The sequence below is a fragment of the Haliotis rubra genome, unplaced genomic scaffold (genome assembly GCF_003918875.1).
Source record: "Haliotis rubra isolate DU_JTF1 unplaced genomic scaffold, ASM391887v1 Scf119, whole genome shotgun sequence".
In the NCBI taxonomy this organism is placed as follows: Eukaryota; Metazoa; Mollusca; class Gastropoda; order Lepetellida; family Haliotidae; genus Haliotis; species Haliotis rubra.
The window spans coordinates 1,839,821-1,859,279 of record NW_025765103.1 but is presented as its reverse complement, the minus strand read 5'-3'; the positions used below and the strand labels follow the sequence as shown (position 1 = coordinate 1,859,279).

Below are 19,459 nucleotides of genomic sequence, written 5' to 3'. Positions count from 1 at the left end.
TTGAGGTGAGCCGAAAGCACACGTATAGAGGCACACCAAGTGTGGGGCTATGTTTGAGGTGAGCCGAATGTACACGTATAGAGGCACACCAAGTGTGGGGCTATGTTTGAGGTGAGCCGAATATACACGTATATAGGCACACACCAAGTGTGGGGTATGTTTGAGGTGGCACACCAAGAGTGGGAGCTACGTTTGAGGTGAGCCGAATATACACGTATAGAGGCACACCAAGAGTGGGGCTATGTTTGAGGTGAGCCGAATATACACGTATATAGGCACACCAAGAGTGGGGCTATGTTTGAGGTGAGCCGAATATACACGTATAGAGGCACACCAAGAGTGGGGCTATGTTTGAGGTTTAGTGACTGGGAGCAGTATTGTGGACAAATGACCAACTAATGCCATATATAAAGTGTATTGTCTTTAAAAAACCAATACGGGCAGGATTTTATAATGAAATCCATATGGGGTTTATAGTGTAGAATTGGTTACCAAGAGGAATGACAAGTCTTTATGGATGATCAGCTTCTTTATTGTACAATAGCGACGTTTCGGTACAGATACGTATACCGTTTTCAAGTATATTGTCATTCCTATTGCTCACAACTTCTAGAATGCCTCTCAAACAGTTTGGATACCCATATGTTTTGGTGGAGACGGATCAAGATTGGTAATAAACATGATATTACTACAAATAAGCTGAATATGTCTTTCAACAACCTTCACTCACTCATGCTGTACGATACATAATGTAATGGAAGATAACTTATTAGGCATTTCAAAACTTGAGGTAGATGGCAATAGTTGGCAGGTCATGCTTACTGTTTTCAGACACACCAAGTGTCAACACAGATTTTCAGTGATCCATTCATGTAATTTTCAAAGCTATTTTGCATTTCATTCCCAGGAAAATCTCTTCCAGCAGATAACAGAAATGTTCTCTAGTGTTTTATATTTGATTCGCTGGGTGAAGTAGAGTTTACAGCTGCAGAAGCTGAATAAGCTGATGTGTTCAAAGGACGTTCAAAAACATTTCAAAGCTTTGAAAATAATTAACATTGGCAGCTCTTTGTGTCAAATTCTAAATCTAAATATCTGAATACATGGCTTCTCACACTGTTTCTACTAGCTCTTTGACAAAGGTGGATTCAGACTTGAAAGTTGCCAAAACTGGTAAAAATATAATTTCTTGTTGGGGGAAGTGAGTTTGTTTCATCAAATCCTAACAACACAACAGTGTTTTCTTTCCTTCTGTGTTCACCCTACTTCAAAGAAATCTGTGCTACTTTGATGGAATATGTAATTGTTCTTGTTTGTTTTCATTGGAGTAAAGCCATGAGCTGTTCATGAAGGTCACATTCAAAATGACATGACAGTGAATGTTATTGAAATGATGAAACAACACATTCACATAGCAAATGTTACTAACAAGCTGAAAATAACTTAAGACCAGTAACACAAAGATCAATACTTTCCTTTTATACCTGTACATGACACAGACATTTGTTTTGCCAAACTGTTTCAGCAGCCATTCAGCCTTGATCTAGCAGCAGCACCAAAATCAATATCATGTTTAGTTCATAGCTAGAAACAAAATATAATCCTTTGCTACTAACGGTCACTTGTAACCTACAACTACCATTGGTGCATCTAAACAAACCCTGACACAACTCCTACCACATCTCAGTCATGATACAAATGGAATTCTCCTGGACCTCAGTCAACCCAGAACCACAGAACCACAGGAAGTAGTTCAACATAACATCAAAGTCAGACAGTAATCAATCTCGATTATCTGTTGAAACAGATTCCACGGGGTGTGAACATTGAATGGCCAACAGAAATTAATTGATGACAACAGATGTTCCCGAAAAGGGTAAGCATATCTGCATAATTTTCATTTTTCCAGCATGCAAATGACTACAAAGACTGTCATGACAACAAAGTTTCATATCTGAATAAAATATAAAGGTTTTGATATTGACTATATGTTTCCTGTTCTGATAAATATTGCTAAAATCAAGAACTTACCATGAGAGCTGTAATTTCTTAAGAACGAATTAGTTACCTTGAACTCCAGAGATTCCTTAATTGTGACTGACGTGTTGGTAATATCTCCAAGCCTAGGTTTGGCCATGTCTGCAAGGCTGGGGTCCTCAGTACTGGTCACTCTTTCATCAGTGTATTTACCTAGTAAAATACCAAAAACAAGCATGTTGAAAGAAGGTGTGACATATGCTGTCTCCTATTATGTGGTTGCGCTGTTTGTCATATCTCTACAGTGACAATACACAGAGTTCATAAGAAGAAAGGCTGGAAAGGAGTTAGCAAAGAGAGGGCTGAAGTTTGATTCCGAAAATGCACAATGGATCGTTGATAATTTTGATATGAAAGATCAGTTTCAATAACATTCACTTAATTTTCTCTCTCGTTACGGAGCACCAAAATGAGTACCAAAACTATGCCATCTTTGACCAAAAGCACAGAATTTAAACAGAGTTTGATTTCTGTATTTATACATTCATGATATATTTATATTCCAATAGAAAATTCATTTTCTTGCTCCCAAAATGATATGATGTTGTTAATACAAAAGCTGAAAACCTTTGGAAAAACATTAATTCACTTTTTGAGGAATCAAACCGTTTGAAACGTCTGAAAAAGCTGGGTTATTTGGAAATAGTTGTTACTGCAGCAGACGTTGGATGAATGGTCATTGAACTTTTAGAAACAGTAAGCATTGTCAGCAAGTTATGAGCTAGGAACACAGGCATAGTAACAGAACAACTGTCAAGAGATATTAGTAAAACATAACATTTAGGCTTGGTTGAGCACATGGAAGAAAATAAGGATGAGTTAAGAAAATAATCATTACAATTACAGAGACACTTACAGCAAGATTGATAGAATAGGGATGAAAACTGTTATTGATTCATATACATTAAAAGGTTTGAGAATGGAAATGCAAACAACATCTGGAAATAATACAGGAACCTTGAAGATGGTTTCATTCACGTGATAAAGAAAATGGAAAGATGCATTTCATTAACAAAAAGGGGGGGTTTCAAGACAGCAATATCAAAATATTTTCTCATAGATGGAGCAAGGAGAAAAAGTTTTCAAGCTTGGAATGTTTGGAATAATGACATTATTACCAAGAGAATGGTTTAGACAAAATACACAGAAACTTGCAATTTACAAACTGCAAGAATCCTGACCAAACATCCCACGAAACATTCCCTGAAATGTAAGGTATTTTCTTCTCTGTTCTGGGAAAATCACACACACAAAGACAAGGAAATATTCATTGTAAACATGCAAAAAAACAAGTCTATGGTCCTAGTGCAAAATACTCGCCCCATGTCTATAAACATGTGTATGAACATTCCACTACAATACTGATGGTACATCTATGAGCTCTTATCGGTTTGGATCTGTGCTCAACTGGTCTTCATCAGGTATTAACATGGAGACAGACATGGCACCACTTGACAATTGACATACAAACATTTTTGAAAAGGTAATTTCAGGTTTGAACAAATAAAAATATACATAAAAAACCCTTTGAAGGCAAAAAAAAAGAATTTCAGGCATATCTTATAACTATATCATCTAAAAGGTGCCATGCTATTAAAGCTGAATAGCTAAATGGCACAGGATGCAGTAAGTCAATGTTATTTAAAGAAATTCCTGCTACAAGAAATTGTTAAAAACTCATTCATTGACTGAGACTAAATTTGCATTGAATTGATTATTTCACCAAAGTCTAACTGTACATTTCTTGTAAAGGTGCACCATGTTGAACTGCACACAGGACAACACACAACAAAACAGACAACACACGACAATGATGTCTTCTCAACCAGTAACTGTCCAGTTGAAGTAAAACACACAATATTTCTAAAGTGGGAAAAAATCATAAAAAATAACACTATCAAAATGCTGTGGTAAACTGAAAAAATAACGTCAAACCATGCCATACTGGCGGCGCCAGCTCAACGTATTGGAGCTGGGTGCTGTGGAAGTTTGCAGGCTATAAGCATTGCCAGTAGCATGTCATGAGCTAGGGCTACAGGTAGAGTAACAATACAACTATCAAGGGCACACCCATATACTTATCTGCTACCGGAGACTCTGCTTGGTCAGAATCTTCGTCTAAAATCAATTAGAACTTTTCAGTGAAGCTGACTGCTTCCAGTGTTAATATTATGTTATGAACAGAAAATGATTTTGACATACAGATTTCTCCTTAACCATTGATTAGCATGAAATAGTAACAGCTGAACTGTCTTTTTCTCGGCTTATTGGTAAATATTCCATCAAAACTGAAAATATAAGCAATTATGTCACATCATACAAGAAATTATAATGAATCCGAAGAGTACGATCCTGGCTATCATCTCTACAATAGGTATGTGCTCATCAGTGATTTCCTAATAGCAGAACTTATTGTTATAGATGTCACATGTAATACAAATTCTAGATCATACATCAATAAAACCTGACAAGGCAAAACAATGATCTTTCAAAATGTTAATTCCTCAGGGAAATGACTTTCAAATATTTCTTATGGAACATCAATTCTCAAATAACTCTTGAGGATCCTGCAATTACAAAGTTTGTATAAATGTTTCACAAGGTATGGGACTTGAATATGCGAGTTGGTGGTGTAAGTGACAAGGATGACCCATGGATGCTCCATGAATCTTGTGTCGAGAACTCTTTCAACCATTATCAATCAAAAATGTATGTGCAAACGATTAAAAAAATATATGCATTTTCCTTCCACTGTCCTGTGTACCAAGTATGTAATTCCCATATAAAAAGTTAATGATACAGAGAAAAGTGTTCAGGATCACAAGGACAAAAGTGTATAGGTGACAACAGATCAAACGGAAAGATACTATACATTAGAACTGCTTGTATGTAACATTCCTTTGACAAAGATCGTTACTATAGAAGAACAATGGTATCCAGTACGGTGGTATCAGTGAAGAAAAGCTATTGATCTCATGGGAGCCCTATTGTTATTCTTTAAGGAACCACGGCGGCCATTGTTCAGCATGCCAGGCACACCATACCCCAGTATCCATCATAATTATCACATCTCTCAGCCCTCTAATAACTTCCAGAATCACTGCACATCATAATACTTATATACATATATGGCAATTCTGTGAAGTGACCATGTTCTTTAGGCTGAGGTGGGAGGTGCAAAATCAACCATGGTGACCTAAATGTATTGTGCAAAAATGGCCTAAGGTGCTAGGCTGAGAATCAACCTTGCTCGTGTTGATATTTATTTCAGTACAAAAGGAAGAATGCTCCAGGTGATGGTAACACAAGTTTCTGTGCTCTGTGAAACAAAGCATTTAATGCATATAAACAATGTAGCATGGTACTGCAACACACAGCCAAAGAAAACATGAAGTATTTGAAATTACATGTCCAATAAACATCATTTTCTTCTATTTCCATAAGACACACCATAACATTTCAAAGACAACAAACAACCAATATAAAAAACTTTACCTTCTCAAATATTAACACTGTCTAATAAGCAGCATTATTCATTTCCGAAAGAATTGTTAAAAGTAAAATGCCCAATCCAGGTCAAAAGATGTTTCCTCATTTCAGAAATATGTTCAGGAACATTTTTTTCATAATCTCATGTAAAAGGTGCACAGCTGCCATCAAAGCACCCAACGAGTCTCCCTTGGCAAAATATCCATGTACTTATTAACTTCTCTACAAGAAATCCTGTCAAAAAGTGGAAAAAGCTACCTTTGATAATATATATATCAACATAGCAAATCTTCATCACACTGAGGCAAAATAGAATGAATATTCAATTTGAACTGTGACAAACTACAAACATCTGCTTTACTTTGTATCTTTTTAAGTTATCACAACACTGTGAAGATTTCCTTTTAATGACAATGTACAGCCTTCCAGAAAAGTCCTGCCAAGCAAGACACAATCTGGGGTTAATTATAGAAGATGCAACCATATCTCCTGCCAGCCCTTCACTGAACGAGAAACACAATCTTAATGACAGTAATAAAATATAAAACTGTAACTTCTGCCAAGAATGTGTGCGGTTTACAGTTAATACCTTGACCAAGAAATGTACTTACATAGAGATAGAAATAGTTATAAATTACTAGATCTGTTGCATGGAATATCTAACAAAACAGGCATGCTGAGTATAACAGTAGGTCTAATCACTGCTGTACACTTTCTAAAGTAATCAAACATTTCAAACTGGGTCGATCTCATTCTGTATTAATAGTTTTAGTGCAGTATCTAATAAACATAGATCCAGGCTAAGAAGAATATCACAGGTTGTAATAAAGATAAAAACTTACCTCCTTCAAGAAAAAGATAGTTATCTTAACTACCGGTACATAAATTCATGAAGCTTTAACAAGTTTCTACTTTGTGCATTATGTTCCCATACAATGGACACAGTAAGTACTTGTTGTAAACAAACACCAGCATATATCTATCAGTTTCAATACTAAACTGCCTTCGCTGGACTGCATTAGTCACAGGGGTGGAAATAACCCATTGCCCGACTGTCCGAGTCCAGTGGTTTTTCTGTCGGGCAAGCAAATTTGCATATCGTGCTGTACCAGTGTCCAGTTGACTTTCCAATGTTAATTATGCTGTTTATTTAAGAAATCAACAAGAAAATAGGCCGGTATAGTGGAAAAATTATCAGGGCAAGTGATTTTACATGTGCCACTGTATCGGAGTACACTAGCAATTTTAAAGTTATTTCCACCCCTGAGTCAGCTTGTATAATATGTGGCATATTAACTGCAGACAATTCTCATGAATCTTCCAGTGAGATTGGATCCAGAAGTGAAGGTCATTCATTCAGAAGTGTTACATATGTGAACCATTAAGACATATTCTTCAACCATTCTCACAGCTGTGATGTTTGGTTACCTACATCGATCCATTAAAACTTACAACTAATCAGAAGTTTCTCTTGACAGTCATCTCACATCTTGTACTACTTTCTCACAGCAAACAGCAGGCTGGCCTTGAAGACACTTGACAAAAGGTTTCCCTCAAGCAAGTCGGTCATGAATTGATTTAGGTCCAAGGTTGCACAAACCATATACACTAATTTATGGCATTTTTCTTAGAAAATTAAAGTGCTTGATACCACAAGAACCAGAACTCGAATTCTACAGATGTTTTTCAAGAATATCAACACCTTACATAACACCTGAAGGTTGCCATTCAATCATGAAGTACCTGAAACTACAGGGAAAACACATGCCAGACCTTATTGTACTCATACATGTACACTGTAGAAGTTGAACAAGAAGTTGAACACAGTGAATGTATTGAAGCATTTCATATTTAACAGCATTCAACTGACATTCTAAATTGCATTTTTTCAGTCTGCAAATCCAATAATATCAAACGTTATCATAGTATGCTGCTGCTCGTGCTCTTCTGTAGAGCTCAGTCTCTTAGATTTTGCAATGACAAGTGAGAAGACGGAAACACTGGTCCCGAAATCTACAATTATATTTCTTCACTGTTGTTTTTCCTTCACTAGAAAGAGAACTTTGCCACAAACACCAACTGGTGTTTCTCCGGGCTAGACAACAAGAAGCAGTGACAATCAAGAGGGGGAATTGTTTTTGTCTCCTGTACTTGATATAACCACTAGTCTTAAATGAAATCTGGGCGAGTTGGATCCATTTCCCAACAAATGCACTGCCACGAGAAATAAGGACCATCAATGTGGGATGCTGATTGACTGATATTTAATGGCTCGCTCCTCCAAATGTGATGGCAATTTTCAGATAAACGTGATGCTGCTCAATTGATTGAGGATCTCATCAGACTGCAAGGAAGCAGTGCTAATGATTGCAAATAAAAGAAAACGATCTGATCAATCTTAATTTTCAACCAAAATAAAATACAAGTTCACACTTGACAGAAGGATGACATTCCTGGAAGAGACAGGTATCGTAACACTGTGATGAAATGAATCATCTTCAGAAAATGTTTCTCAGTGTCCATAAGTAATAGTATGGTATACTACTCAAAACACATTTAGGACCACCCGATTCACTCCCATAACTAGAGTTAATTTGTCAATGCATGACAGATTCAGTTCAGCCATTTGAAAGAATAAGTAGGTCCTTAACTTTGTTTTAAGTACCATGTAAAGGTCCCACACAAATATTAATACTTGATAAGTTTTTAATAATTAAAATTCCATCACTCATGATGAACATGGACAAGTTTTTGAACTCGCCATGACACATGAAGTTCCCTTTGTGAAAACCTTCAGGACAAAATGAAAGTCTTGTGATGACTTCAAAGACTCTCTGCATGACAATAAGTTATTACACAGGAGATTCACTTGCAAGGCTTATAAGATCTTCCACCAGTCACTCTGTGGGTCTGATCACTGACTAACCCAACATATTTGATGCTCATCAAGGATTAAGGATTTGATCAACCTTAGAATTTTTTAAGGGGAGTATCAAAACTTAAATCAAATGCTGGTAATTCAACAATAATGTGGGTGGAAAAACCTTTGACAGGTGTATATGAAATTTACAAATATGGAAAGTAAACTATTATCCAGTAAAACAACAACTGAAAGTCTTTGTAAAGAAATATTTAGTTATTGTTAACTAAACTTTTCAATTTTTACCCAAATATAGCATAGTCCTCTTTTCTTACACACCTATGTGTAACATAACTATGTTGATTACATTCACACCTGTGTTGGTGAAAGATACCTTTAATGACTTTACCTCATAGTTTGTGTTATCTACCCCACACAAAAACAAAAGAACAATTAGCCTGTTATTGTTCCACTGCGTGCCTCATCCGCAGTAACAACACCTTTCTGCCAGCAAATTCTGGTGCCAGAGTATGTGCACAGGCTGCAACTATTACCCTATTATCGAAACAATCCAGTCATAGCAACCCACGTAAAGAAGGAAATGGTTCATGTACTGAGGTAAGGTGATACCTTTCATAGTTTGCTGATACATTTAAAACGCAGTCTTTTAAAACACAAATCATCAGTCACCTGATACACAATCCAGTCCCTTGCTCTACCGATATACATTCTATCTTTGAAATCCTATACATGCCATGTAATTCTTCAGCACAGTTTTTTGCTTATGCTGCAGAAATCTATAGATTGTTTGCTACTTACAAATACTGCAGAGATGTTGAATTTTCTGCTAAGTTTCTAAAACTTCTATACGCTACAGAAAAAGAGCACCACAATGAATATGTAAGAAATCATACATTTTAAAACATTGAAGTTGACAGTGAAAGTAATTAAGATAGGTTTAACCATTCACCTTTGTCATCAACCATTAATCATCTCTGAGACCACAAACTGATGACCCTACATAGTGGGGTAACTACTAAATGGGAGAAACAATTCCATCTGAGAAAATATTTATATCTTTTTTACTTGCCCTATAATATTTCACTGTTATGAATAATTACAGAATTACTGATTTGTAATATTCACTAATTTACACTTTGGTGTAAGTTTAAATATAAATGTGTTTGTCAGGGCAGAGGCCAATAAATCATTTAGTACTGGGCATGTGAGTATGGCTCTACACTTCACACAGCTTAACAATGCTGCTTACACACTTCACTCCAAACTGGGAAATCCAACCCAGGCCCTCGATGTGATGAGAGAATACTATATCTATACCCTATATCTTTATGCATCCAAATTTCCAAGACTTGTTTGTACAAAAAGATGATTTAAACTCTTTGTCTGACGTTTTTTTTAAGAGGGGCTTTTAATGAGATTATATTATTTTTCTTGAAAAACTGGTTGTAAATGTAACCAAATGAATAACATTGAGCACTGAATTGGCCACAGCACACTCCAAGATGTCAAACCCTTATCACTGTGTCAAAGAGATTTAATGAGAAAGTACTTCATACAATGTTGAAGTCAAGAGCAATTGAGAGAATATCAGCAAACGGGAGCAAGGTTGCTCCACTTTGCAGTGGCAGATGAATAATCATCTCAGCTTGAAGATGATAGGGAAAAAGAAGGGGCCTAAATACCTAGAATCTTGGCTATTGATCAAGACACCCTTCACGAGAAACACATGAGAAGTGTCTCAATGAAGAATCACAGTCAGATCTCTTGGTCTTAAACCTCACAGTTTAGGGTGGAGTGGATCATTTGTACTAGATGTCAATACTCTAAAAGCACTCTGCACACCCTATTTTGTTTTGTGCTGCACTGTCACTGTCCATAAATGATTACAGATGTGAAATATAAGCTGCATGAGCCAATGAAAAGTAAAGTGGTCACTTATGCCAATATATGGTACAAATCTCTTCCCAAATTCTGTTCCATTATGATATCGACCTTCTCTCGCAAGTGCTATAAATATAATCACTTCACAGTACCATGGAATACTTTGCATACTGTCAACCTTGGAAAGACAAGTCCCAGTGGTAAATTCCCCCACCCCACCCCACACCTCCACCCCCACACACTGAAATAGACAACGAACTGTCAAACCTTGGAAAGACAGGTCCCAATGGTAGATTCCCCACCCCACCCCACCCCCACCCACCCACACTGAAATAGACAACAACTTCACACATCAGAAGAATTACCACAGAATTCTGATGAAGGACCTTAAGCACGAGACTGCCCACCACTGACCTTGTGGGGTCTGTACACGCCTCAGCAAGCATAAACGCCACTTAAGCAAGGAGGAAGTTATCAAAAGCAGTTGTGAAATACATATAACACAGCTTTCTAGTGGCCACAACCAACCTCTCACCAGCTACCCATGGATCAAGTAAAAGAGCACTTTCGTCCATGAAGCAATACCCTTTCTACAGCTTGACAGGAACACTGTGGCAAACAAATCTAGAAAGCCACAACCTGCTACCTACACAGATGTCCCATCAAGAATGTCCAGCACATGTTTTCAGTGGCTGAACCTGGTTCCAAGTGTTATGACATGAAGCTACTCCATACTTGGTTCACAAGAAAGCTACTTCAGCACTGCCACTGTTCTCTTGAAATGTAGTACCCAAACAATAATAGCATCTTCATTACATTCCAGAAATGGATTCTTAACAGCCAACTGTATCTTAAGTGTATGAAGGAAATTTGTATCTAAACCGCAATAAACTCCATCTAACTTGTTGGCCAGTTAGTCTGCTGAGAGTATCACAGCATCTTTCAGTATCCAAGTGTTGATTAAATCAATAAGTCCCACTGAGGTCCCTCATTGAAAAATCCAATTCATGTGAAATACAAACATAAGTTCTTTCTTGATAATTGAAATACATAAATATCAAGTCCATTATTAGAAATTATCTTCAATATCAGTTACAAAACTTAAAAAGTGATAATTAGTTGTGAAGCAAACATGAGGGAATACTTGGATGATAACTGCTATTGATTGTTGTAATCCAGAAGAAATCCAATGCACTTCAAGGAAAGATCAGTTTTGAATGACGTGCAGAAAGTCATAGCAAGAAGGAAATTAGTGTGACCATAAATTACAAATTCTTGTGTTGATGGCAGGTGCACAGGAAATACAATCATCTTGCTAATTTGAGCAAAAGCACAAGTTTTCCTGTGAGACACTGTTGATTGAATGTCACATGCTGCAAATGGATAGTATTCTTCAGAACTTTAATAGGTATACATTATTGGTTTCATCACACTGATGTGTGGTAACAACAGATAGCTAAACAAATGGGATTCCCGTATCATTGAGTGAATGAATGAATGTTGTTTAAGCAATATTACAGCCATATAACTGACATGCCTGGACCAGACAAACCAGTGACCACCACCAGGGCACAATGAGATGCAATCAGCCAAGTCAATCCACTGTTTGACAATAATAAACCTGAGTGATAGCACCCAGAATGTAATTCCAGTCCGTCAGGATGTAGAAGATGGAATTAGCTACTCCTAGGGTTTTTCCACATGGCCTGGATCACTCCATCCTGCAGACATCTGACATCGCTGGCTCAGTGTCTAGCCATTGATCAGTGTGGGTTTCTGAAACTCACTTACATTTTCTTTGTATGTGCTTGCAATGCACATGAGTACCCTGCAGGCGCAAACCCACAGCTTGTCATCAAGACAAGACATGACAGGTTATAGAGGAGGGTTGTTCCAAGATAATGAACATAGTTTGGTAGAAAGTAATCATCTTGCAGTTAAACTATTCATGCATTTGGGCATATTCAGCACTTTTTTGTGAACATGTATAGGTGAATATCCCTGATAAATAAGAGGTAATTCACTGATGCTGTTTCCATCTACTCTCTTTTCACTCATGGCTGCCACACCTCAACAGATTTCTCTCTAAGATGTGTGGTTACAACTTAAACAAATATTATTTTCTGAAGAAGTCTTGAGCAACAAATGTTGTTGCTGGTGTCTATAATACATTCAGTACATCAGATTACATCTGGCCACGCAGTCATCCAAAAGTATAAAATTCATTTTTCCTATTTCCCCCAAGGCCTGATTATTTCATTCTCAAGTCCAGGCCCAACATTAGGGTCTTGCGCAGTTAGGCCTGTGCTGAGATCACAGTCCATATTAATGGTAACCACCTCTAAAAGCATTGTATACAGACTGTGTGCATTGGCTAAATCTGCTCTCTGAGTAGTAAATGTGCTTGATAACTCAATGAACACACCTTATGCACCAGAAGTCAAATATCACCCCTGGGTGCATTGCTAACCATTTTGAACTGGCCATGATGAATTAATGGCTACAAAAAGATTGATCTAGATAGTGAAACCAGAGCTGGTGAGTGAGAGCCTTAAGACCACACTGCAGCTAATCCACTTCCACTGGGATAACTACTCAAGATGGTGAGAAACGAGGTCTTAAACACTTCAGGAAGTAAATCCAGTACAGAATACACAGAAAAACGAGAAGCAAAATCTGAACACAAGTACAAATGTTTTGCCAATTAACTTACAAGTGCATTATCACAAAGAGTGATGAATCTACGGATGAAAACTCCACACCTTTCTTCCAGAAACAATGGGGAGCTTTTCCGCTTGAAGGTAACTATTTACAAACTCTAAATCCCCTGTGGAGAATATCTGAGAATTTATATTCAGCTTTGGTAATAAAACATCTTAATCCTGTCAATTTTATTTGCATGATATTTCCAATTGTTTGGCTAGTTCTGGGAACTATGTTTCTCAACTAGACTTCTATGCTTTATAGATTTGCAAGCAGATACTTGCATGATATAAAATTACTAAAACCATAACTTGCAAGATTAATATTGATTCAGCAGAGCCTATTTAGGGGTTGTGGCCAATGCAAAACACACAGGAAAATGACATGATCATATGGTCTAAAATATTCCACTTTGAAAACTCAACTGAAAATACACTGTAAATTATTTTCACAAAAGCAAGGTAATATAAGAAATGTACTCCCTCGAAGACAAAAATCTTATCCAATTTTTTAAGGTTAGGTTATAATCATGATAATGTACTGCTGTCCGGACACAAGTATTTCTTCATATCTGTAGAGAGCCAATAAATAAAGCAAAGCACATAACCTTACAATGATGTTGGAGAACTCTCAAGTCAGTGTTGCACAAGGAACACATGATGTGTGTGGAGCCAAGCATGATCATGCTGCTGTGGTAAATCCCAACAACAACTGAGCCAGCATTTCTTGCAAAGTTTTTAACTATAACCTTCTACATGACATATGAATCATATCCTGCCATTTCAAATCAACCGTAAATCCCTGTTATACCACCTACACCTTCAGGACAACTTTATCTTGGTACTTGTTATATAAACTTTATATAAACCAATAACACCCACAGGTTATTTCTTCCTACTACGACAATATTTCACAATGTTGCCATTTGTCATCAGTATAACCAGCCAGTATGTGGCCTGCAGAGTTTCATCAGGCGGTGACATTTTGGCATATGTGATCAAATAGTGCAAGAGCTGCCGCGAGAGAAGAGCATCGGTCATTCGACTTCCGTGAACCTCTCATCTGATGGACAAATACCACTTACATATTGCCTATCAGCAAAGACAAACTCAGGCTTTGTCTCCGCTTCCAGGAGCTAATGACCAGGGATGTTCTTGTCCTGTTCACTGTAGACACACCCCGATGCCAGGAGAGGATATAATTGATACTATTTACCCCAGGGTGGATGACTGTTGCCTACACAAGTCCTGGCTATTCTCAGAAGGAGGAAAGGTCATACATTAATCTCTTGATTAATCTGGCAACTGAGTGATATATACTTCATTGTTAGATTGTACAGATAATGGCATAAATCACCATGCCTTGATGAAATATGAAGTCAATAAAGAGTATATTTCATGTGATATCTATACTACCCATCAAAAGTTTAGACTCACTTAAAGCACTCACTATATGTTATGTATATGTATGTGGTTACATCGAAGATGAATTGCTCCACCAACTTGGGGGAACCAACTGAAAACCTTATGCAGATGAATTGCACAAGGATGATGCTTCAAATTGCGAAAGGCATGAGCAAATGTCGTGCATGTGAACAGATTCGTTTTGGTGTAAAGTTTTGTTAAGAATTCGCCAATTTTCACAGATTTTAATCATTTACTGAACTCATGACAATAATCTTTTCAATGTTACTAATATGTTTTACAATACACCAGTTCATAACTAAACAGTACCTTTAAACAGTATGGAATATTTTGCAAAAAGCTAGTTTAGAACAGTGGACAAGTAAGTGGCTACATTTACACTAGTGAGTCTAAACTTTTGATGGGTAGTATATATTATTAAACAGTAAATGCTAATACAAAACAGACCAATGCCAGATGAGATGTCGTTAACCAATAACTTGCTACAAGGTCAAAGTTTAACATTTACTCCATAAGTTCTACTGTAAACTCAATTTGAAAAATAATTTCTGTGTATATTTAATGAATACAAATCACAGTCCAGTCTATGCATCAAGTCATAGATTAACACTGAAATCAATTCTGAAAAACTAGAAAAAGAAGAGCCTGAGAATAAACCATGTTTGCAACCCGTACAAATGTACTTTTTCTTCATTCTGGGCTTGTGCCCTACAGTAACTGTTGGTGGGAAGGAAATAATGATTCAAGGACTGAGACAGACCACATCAGTCTGTATGATGCTTTAGGCCTTCCTACACTTATCCCTCTATGCAGTTTACAGCTGGTGATTAAATAGGGTTTTACTGTGTATCCTTAAAAAGGTCAAGTATTGTTTCAGTCTCATTAAGATCAGATCTCAGTCCTCGCTACCGCTAAACAAAGATCTGAGGACATGCCATAATGGGTCACGGCAGATTGACCTTTCAATGGACCAATCACAGTGTCGCTTACTGGGTTGTTAACGGGACAGTCAAAAGGTGTTTTCAAACTATACAACCTTGAAAAGGTTAACACAGAGTATTTCATACGACAGAAATGACTTTATCCTTTCAAAATCCTCATGTATCTCTTGCTTTAGAACAGGTGAAATTTGAAACATTTGAAACGGAAGAGATTTTTGGGAAGGGATACAATCTCATATATATACTGAGGGAAAAAAATAAGGGATCACATGAAATACCACAAGTGTTCCTTTATTTGTTTCTAGGTTTCTTCACAAGCTATGCGATACAACGCTCGTCAAGAAACCTGGAAAGAAATAAAGGAACACTTGTGACTTCATGTGATCTCTTATTTTGTTCCTTCAGTATATCTTACACATTCCTGAAAGGTATTTTACTTTTTAGGTTTTCAAATTCTGGATAGAGAACTTTCTGCAAATGTGTATCAAATCTTGATTCTTTTCACTGGTCAATCAAATTTTGCAAAGACTATTTTGACGTGTCCTGTTATGGGATGTGTACAAAATTATGACAGTAGCAGGAACTCACATCTGATTTGAATGACACTGAGTATTGTTGACGGACAGTGATGCACAAAACATCAGAGAATCATTAACCCCTAAAAACTTTGCTGCTAATGTTGTTACTCAGCAGACATAAGAGATTATCTGATCAATAGCTGTCTCTTTGATAAAGCATTGATGCCCAATCTGTCCCAGAATGTCTTTCAAACACACCTGGCAGGCAATCAGCAGATTCTGAAGTAAGACATATTGAGCAGATCTACCACTGTTCTCAACTGCCAGTTCCATTACCCTCACGCAGCACTGTCCCTGCCCCAAGTCCTGTACCTGGGGTGATAGCTGAATGAAATAAAACTGTTTGTCCTTCATGGACACAAGATTAAATGTACGAGGTTGCCAATGATTGAACAGAAAGCCAATATTTCCGTGACAGAGAGCGCCATCCAATGTCCATGCCAAACCATGAATCCTGGACAAGAGAATTAATCAACTCGCATGGTCACTTCCATTGAAGTAAATGCCATCCAAGTTCCCTTCAGTGCCCACTAGCACTGTGGCTATCTTTCAATCTGCTTGACATCGCAGGGCAGCTTGGGGGAACTACTTCGTGCACCATAAGTGAGACAGAGTATAGTTTTATGTATTTACCTTCACCAGTATTCCAACAAAGACATGGTGGGGGACACCAGATTAATAAAATGTGACATGTGAAATTTTGAAACAATGTGAAAATTTCAAAGTAGGACCTTGGCAAAAACTGTGACCACACTGCTACCCAGTCCATCCACTGAGAAAAGACATAAAGGCTGACTGGAAAACAACCTCAACACAGATTTCTTTCCATAAAGAAAGAAGTCATGCTAACTAACTAACTTCTGTTTCTTTTGTATTACCCCACATGGGTACAATGTGTGAAGCCCATTTCTGGTGTTCCCCGCCGTGATGTTGCTGGAATATTGCTAAAAGCGGCGTAAAACCAAACTCAGTCAGACAGTCTTTTGTATTATGGTTGGCACAGCCTGTGTTGCAATTGTGCTTGATGATGTCGCTGACTTTCTACTATTGCCTACAGTTCTTTGTGTTACTGATTAAACAGCAGTTGTTACTCTCGACACATTTAGTTTATGCAATTACTTCAGTATTTGTTTGTATTCATTGAGAACTCAAGCAAATGGTACACAGAGTCTTTTATGATCACACCTTCATAAGACAAAAAGTAACAGAAGTGAATTCTGGTAAATAGATATGTCAACAATACTATACCCGCTCTAATACCAGCTGTATCTTTAGTACCAGTATGATGCATACCGGCAGCGTTATACGTAACTCTCACAGCCATACAAGCAGTGAGCCTGCCCACCGTCACAGCCTCTCATACTTCCTTTCTAGGAGGGCAAGTAACTGTTTGTGGTGACACTGGATATTAACTGGTTACTGCTCTTGGTCAGAGGTATACATCTGGTTCTACATAAATCTACAGCTTTGCCTTACTCTTCAAATCTGTTGCGAAAAACCCTTAACCAATCCAACTCAATGAAACTCCTGTCCAACTGTAGAGGGATGTCTACCTTTTCAAAATACAACACAAATTTCTCCTACATGTAATTCACTGGATCATGTGCATATAAATGAGGTTTAGCTGTCAGAAAGCTATTTGTTTACATTGGAAAGGATCCACTACATAGTAACACTTAGTCTCTGAAAATACATCAGTTTGGTACAGAAAAGAACTAAATATTTAAGTTGAAAAGGAGAGATTGAGATCCTGTGAATGTCAAGGTCACCTATGGCAGACAAGTGAGCATGATTGCCAATAATTTTGGCAGAAATGCCTGCTTGCTGTTGAGGAAATGATATGTAGATGTTGCAACAACTTTTTATACCTGCGGAATACCGCTGCCGATCGAATCTAGCCCTACATAGGAGCTGTCAACGTGGCTGGAATTAATAAACAAATTTAAAAGGTGAGTTTTGTCTGTCTTGGCTGATCCATGATTTGGGCTTGGAATTGCAGAGGTAGCTGTTTTCGGTGAGTCGTGACGTATAACTTTTGAAATAATGATTTGATTGTGACCATTTATAGCTCATTTTGTAGGGAAATCATCTAGCTTTCGATCTGTAGGCCTTGATGGGGCCTCACAAGTATGTTACATGTGAAATCTAACTTTGATTGAGATCGTTACATCCCTTTATTTTATATAGTACTAGGGTAGGGTCTTTACACCTTTATGTCTTTCTAATGCTGTTTCTAAGCAACACACGCCCCTATCGTCACAGTGACAACGGAAATATGTTTCAGGAACTTTTAGAGAGACTCAAGTAATCACAAACAGTGAACTAAATATCCCAATGTGTCTGCGAAATAGTTGAGATACTGCCATAAATACTTCGGAAAGTTGTTGCAAATGCTGGCAACAGATAAGCACAAGTAAGTGATTTTTTATGGAACACTGTGAATTAAAAAGACACACCGTAAAAGAAGTCAACCAAATTGACATACACAAGAGAGAATAAGCATTAGAAAGTGAGACACGGGCTGACAGATCTGCAAGAAAAACCCTGCAGGATCTGTGAACACATCTGTCTCAAACAGTCTAATGCATATGCCTTTCACTAAGAACCTTGAATGAGGTTCAATTTACATTCGCAAGCTTTGAGGTTTCTTTTGATTAAAATACCAGATTCATTTCCATGTATATTCATAAGTATTTTCATACCTCTAAGAAAAAGCAGTGTCTGGATCCTATGGCATATCTAAACTGATGCATATATGCAATAAGTAGAATATTGACCCCTTACGAAGAACATGCAACCAAACACGTGTCCAATTTTGTCTGTGTATTCCTCCTGAAGCATTGCTCTGTCATGTACACGCTGGGGAACTAACAAACTGTTTAGTTCATTATTTCAGGAGAAATCCCAATAGACTAATGAAACAAAGTCTTTGTGTTGCACTCAATTTGCTTTACATCGCCCTTTTATGTAGGAATTTGATTTCATCTAACTGCAATAGGCCAGCAATAGCTAATGATAAAGTTAGAACAATAATCCTGCTTGTGTGACTTCTTGTTCAGTTTGAAATAAAACTATCGTGCAATTGTGACTTTAACAGCATTAACGTCAAATCAATGACTTAAATAAAAGATTTAGTCGAAAATCATCCACACAATGGCAAAATGCCAGAGACAATTTGATGCATGTATGCACAAGTACAAGCGTTGTTTCAAAACCTTCATTAACCATGCAATTATGATGTCTTATTAAAATGTCCGAGCACTTTTAAGGTTAAGCAAAATTCCTGCTTGTTTTATCCATTTTACCCAAAAGTAGAATATATATTTAGTTCAGTATGTAGGTTGAAACTGAAACCTATATCCTAAAGGAAAAGCGCACAGTCTGGGCAATGTGGAAAAGTCTCATCATCAGCAATAACTGAGGCTGCTCATGACGAGTCTACATCAGACATCATTCCATGTATCAGGCAGGCAATAACTCTTTCCTGTTATACACTGACTATTAAATAACAACACCTACATACCA

The 19,459-nt window shown here is 37.3% G+C and overlaps 1 protein-coding gene across 1 annotated transcript in view; it reads right to left on the bottom strand.

The window, feature by feature from the left end:
- Nucleotides 1-19,459, bottom strand: part of LOC124260729 (sodium/calcium exchanger 3-like) — a 109,811-nt gene that overhangs the window by 21,256 nt on the left and 69,096 nt on the right. Inside the window, 2 exon segments of the mRNA XM_046695047.1 lie at nucleotides 2,069-2,193; nucleotides 4,120-4,155. Coding sequence (XP_046551003.1) covers nucleotides 2,069-2,193; nucleotides 4,120-4,155 — 161 coding nt within the window.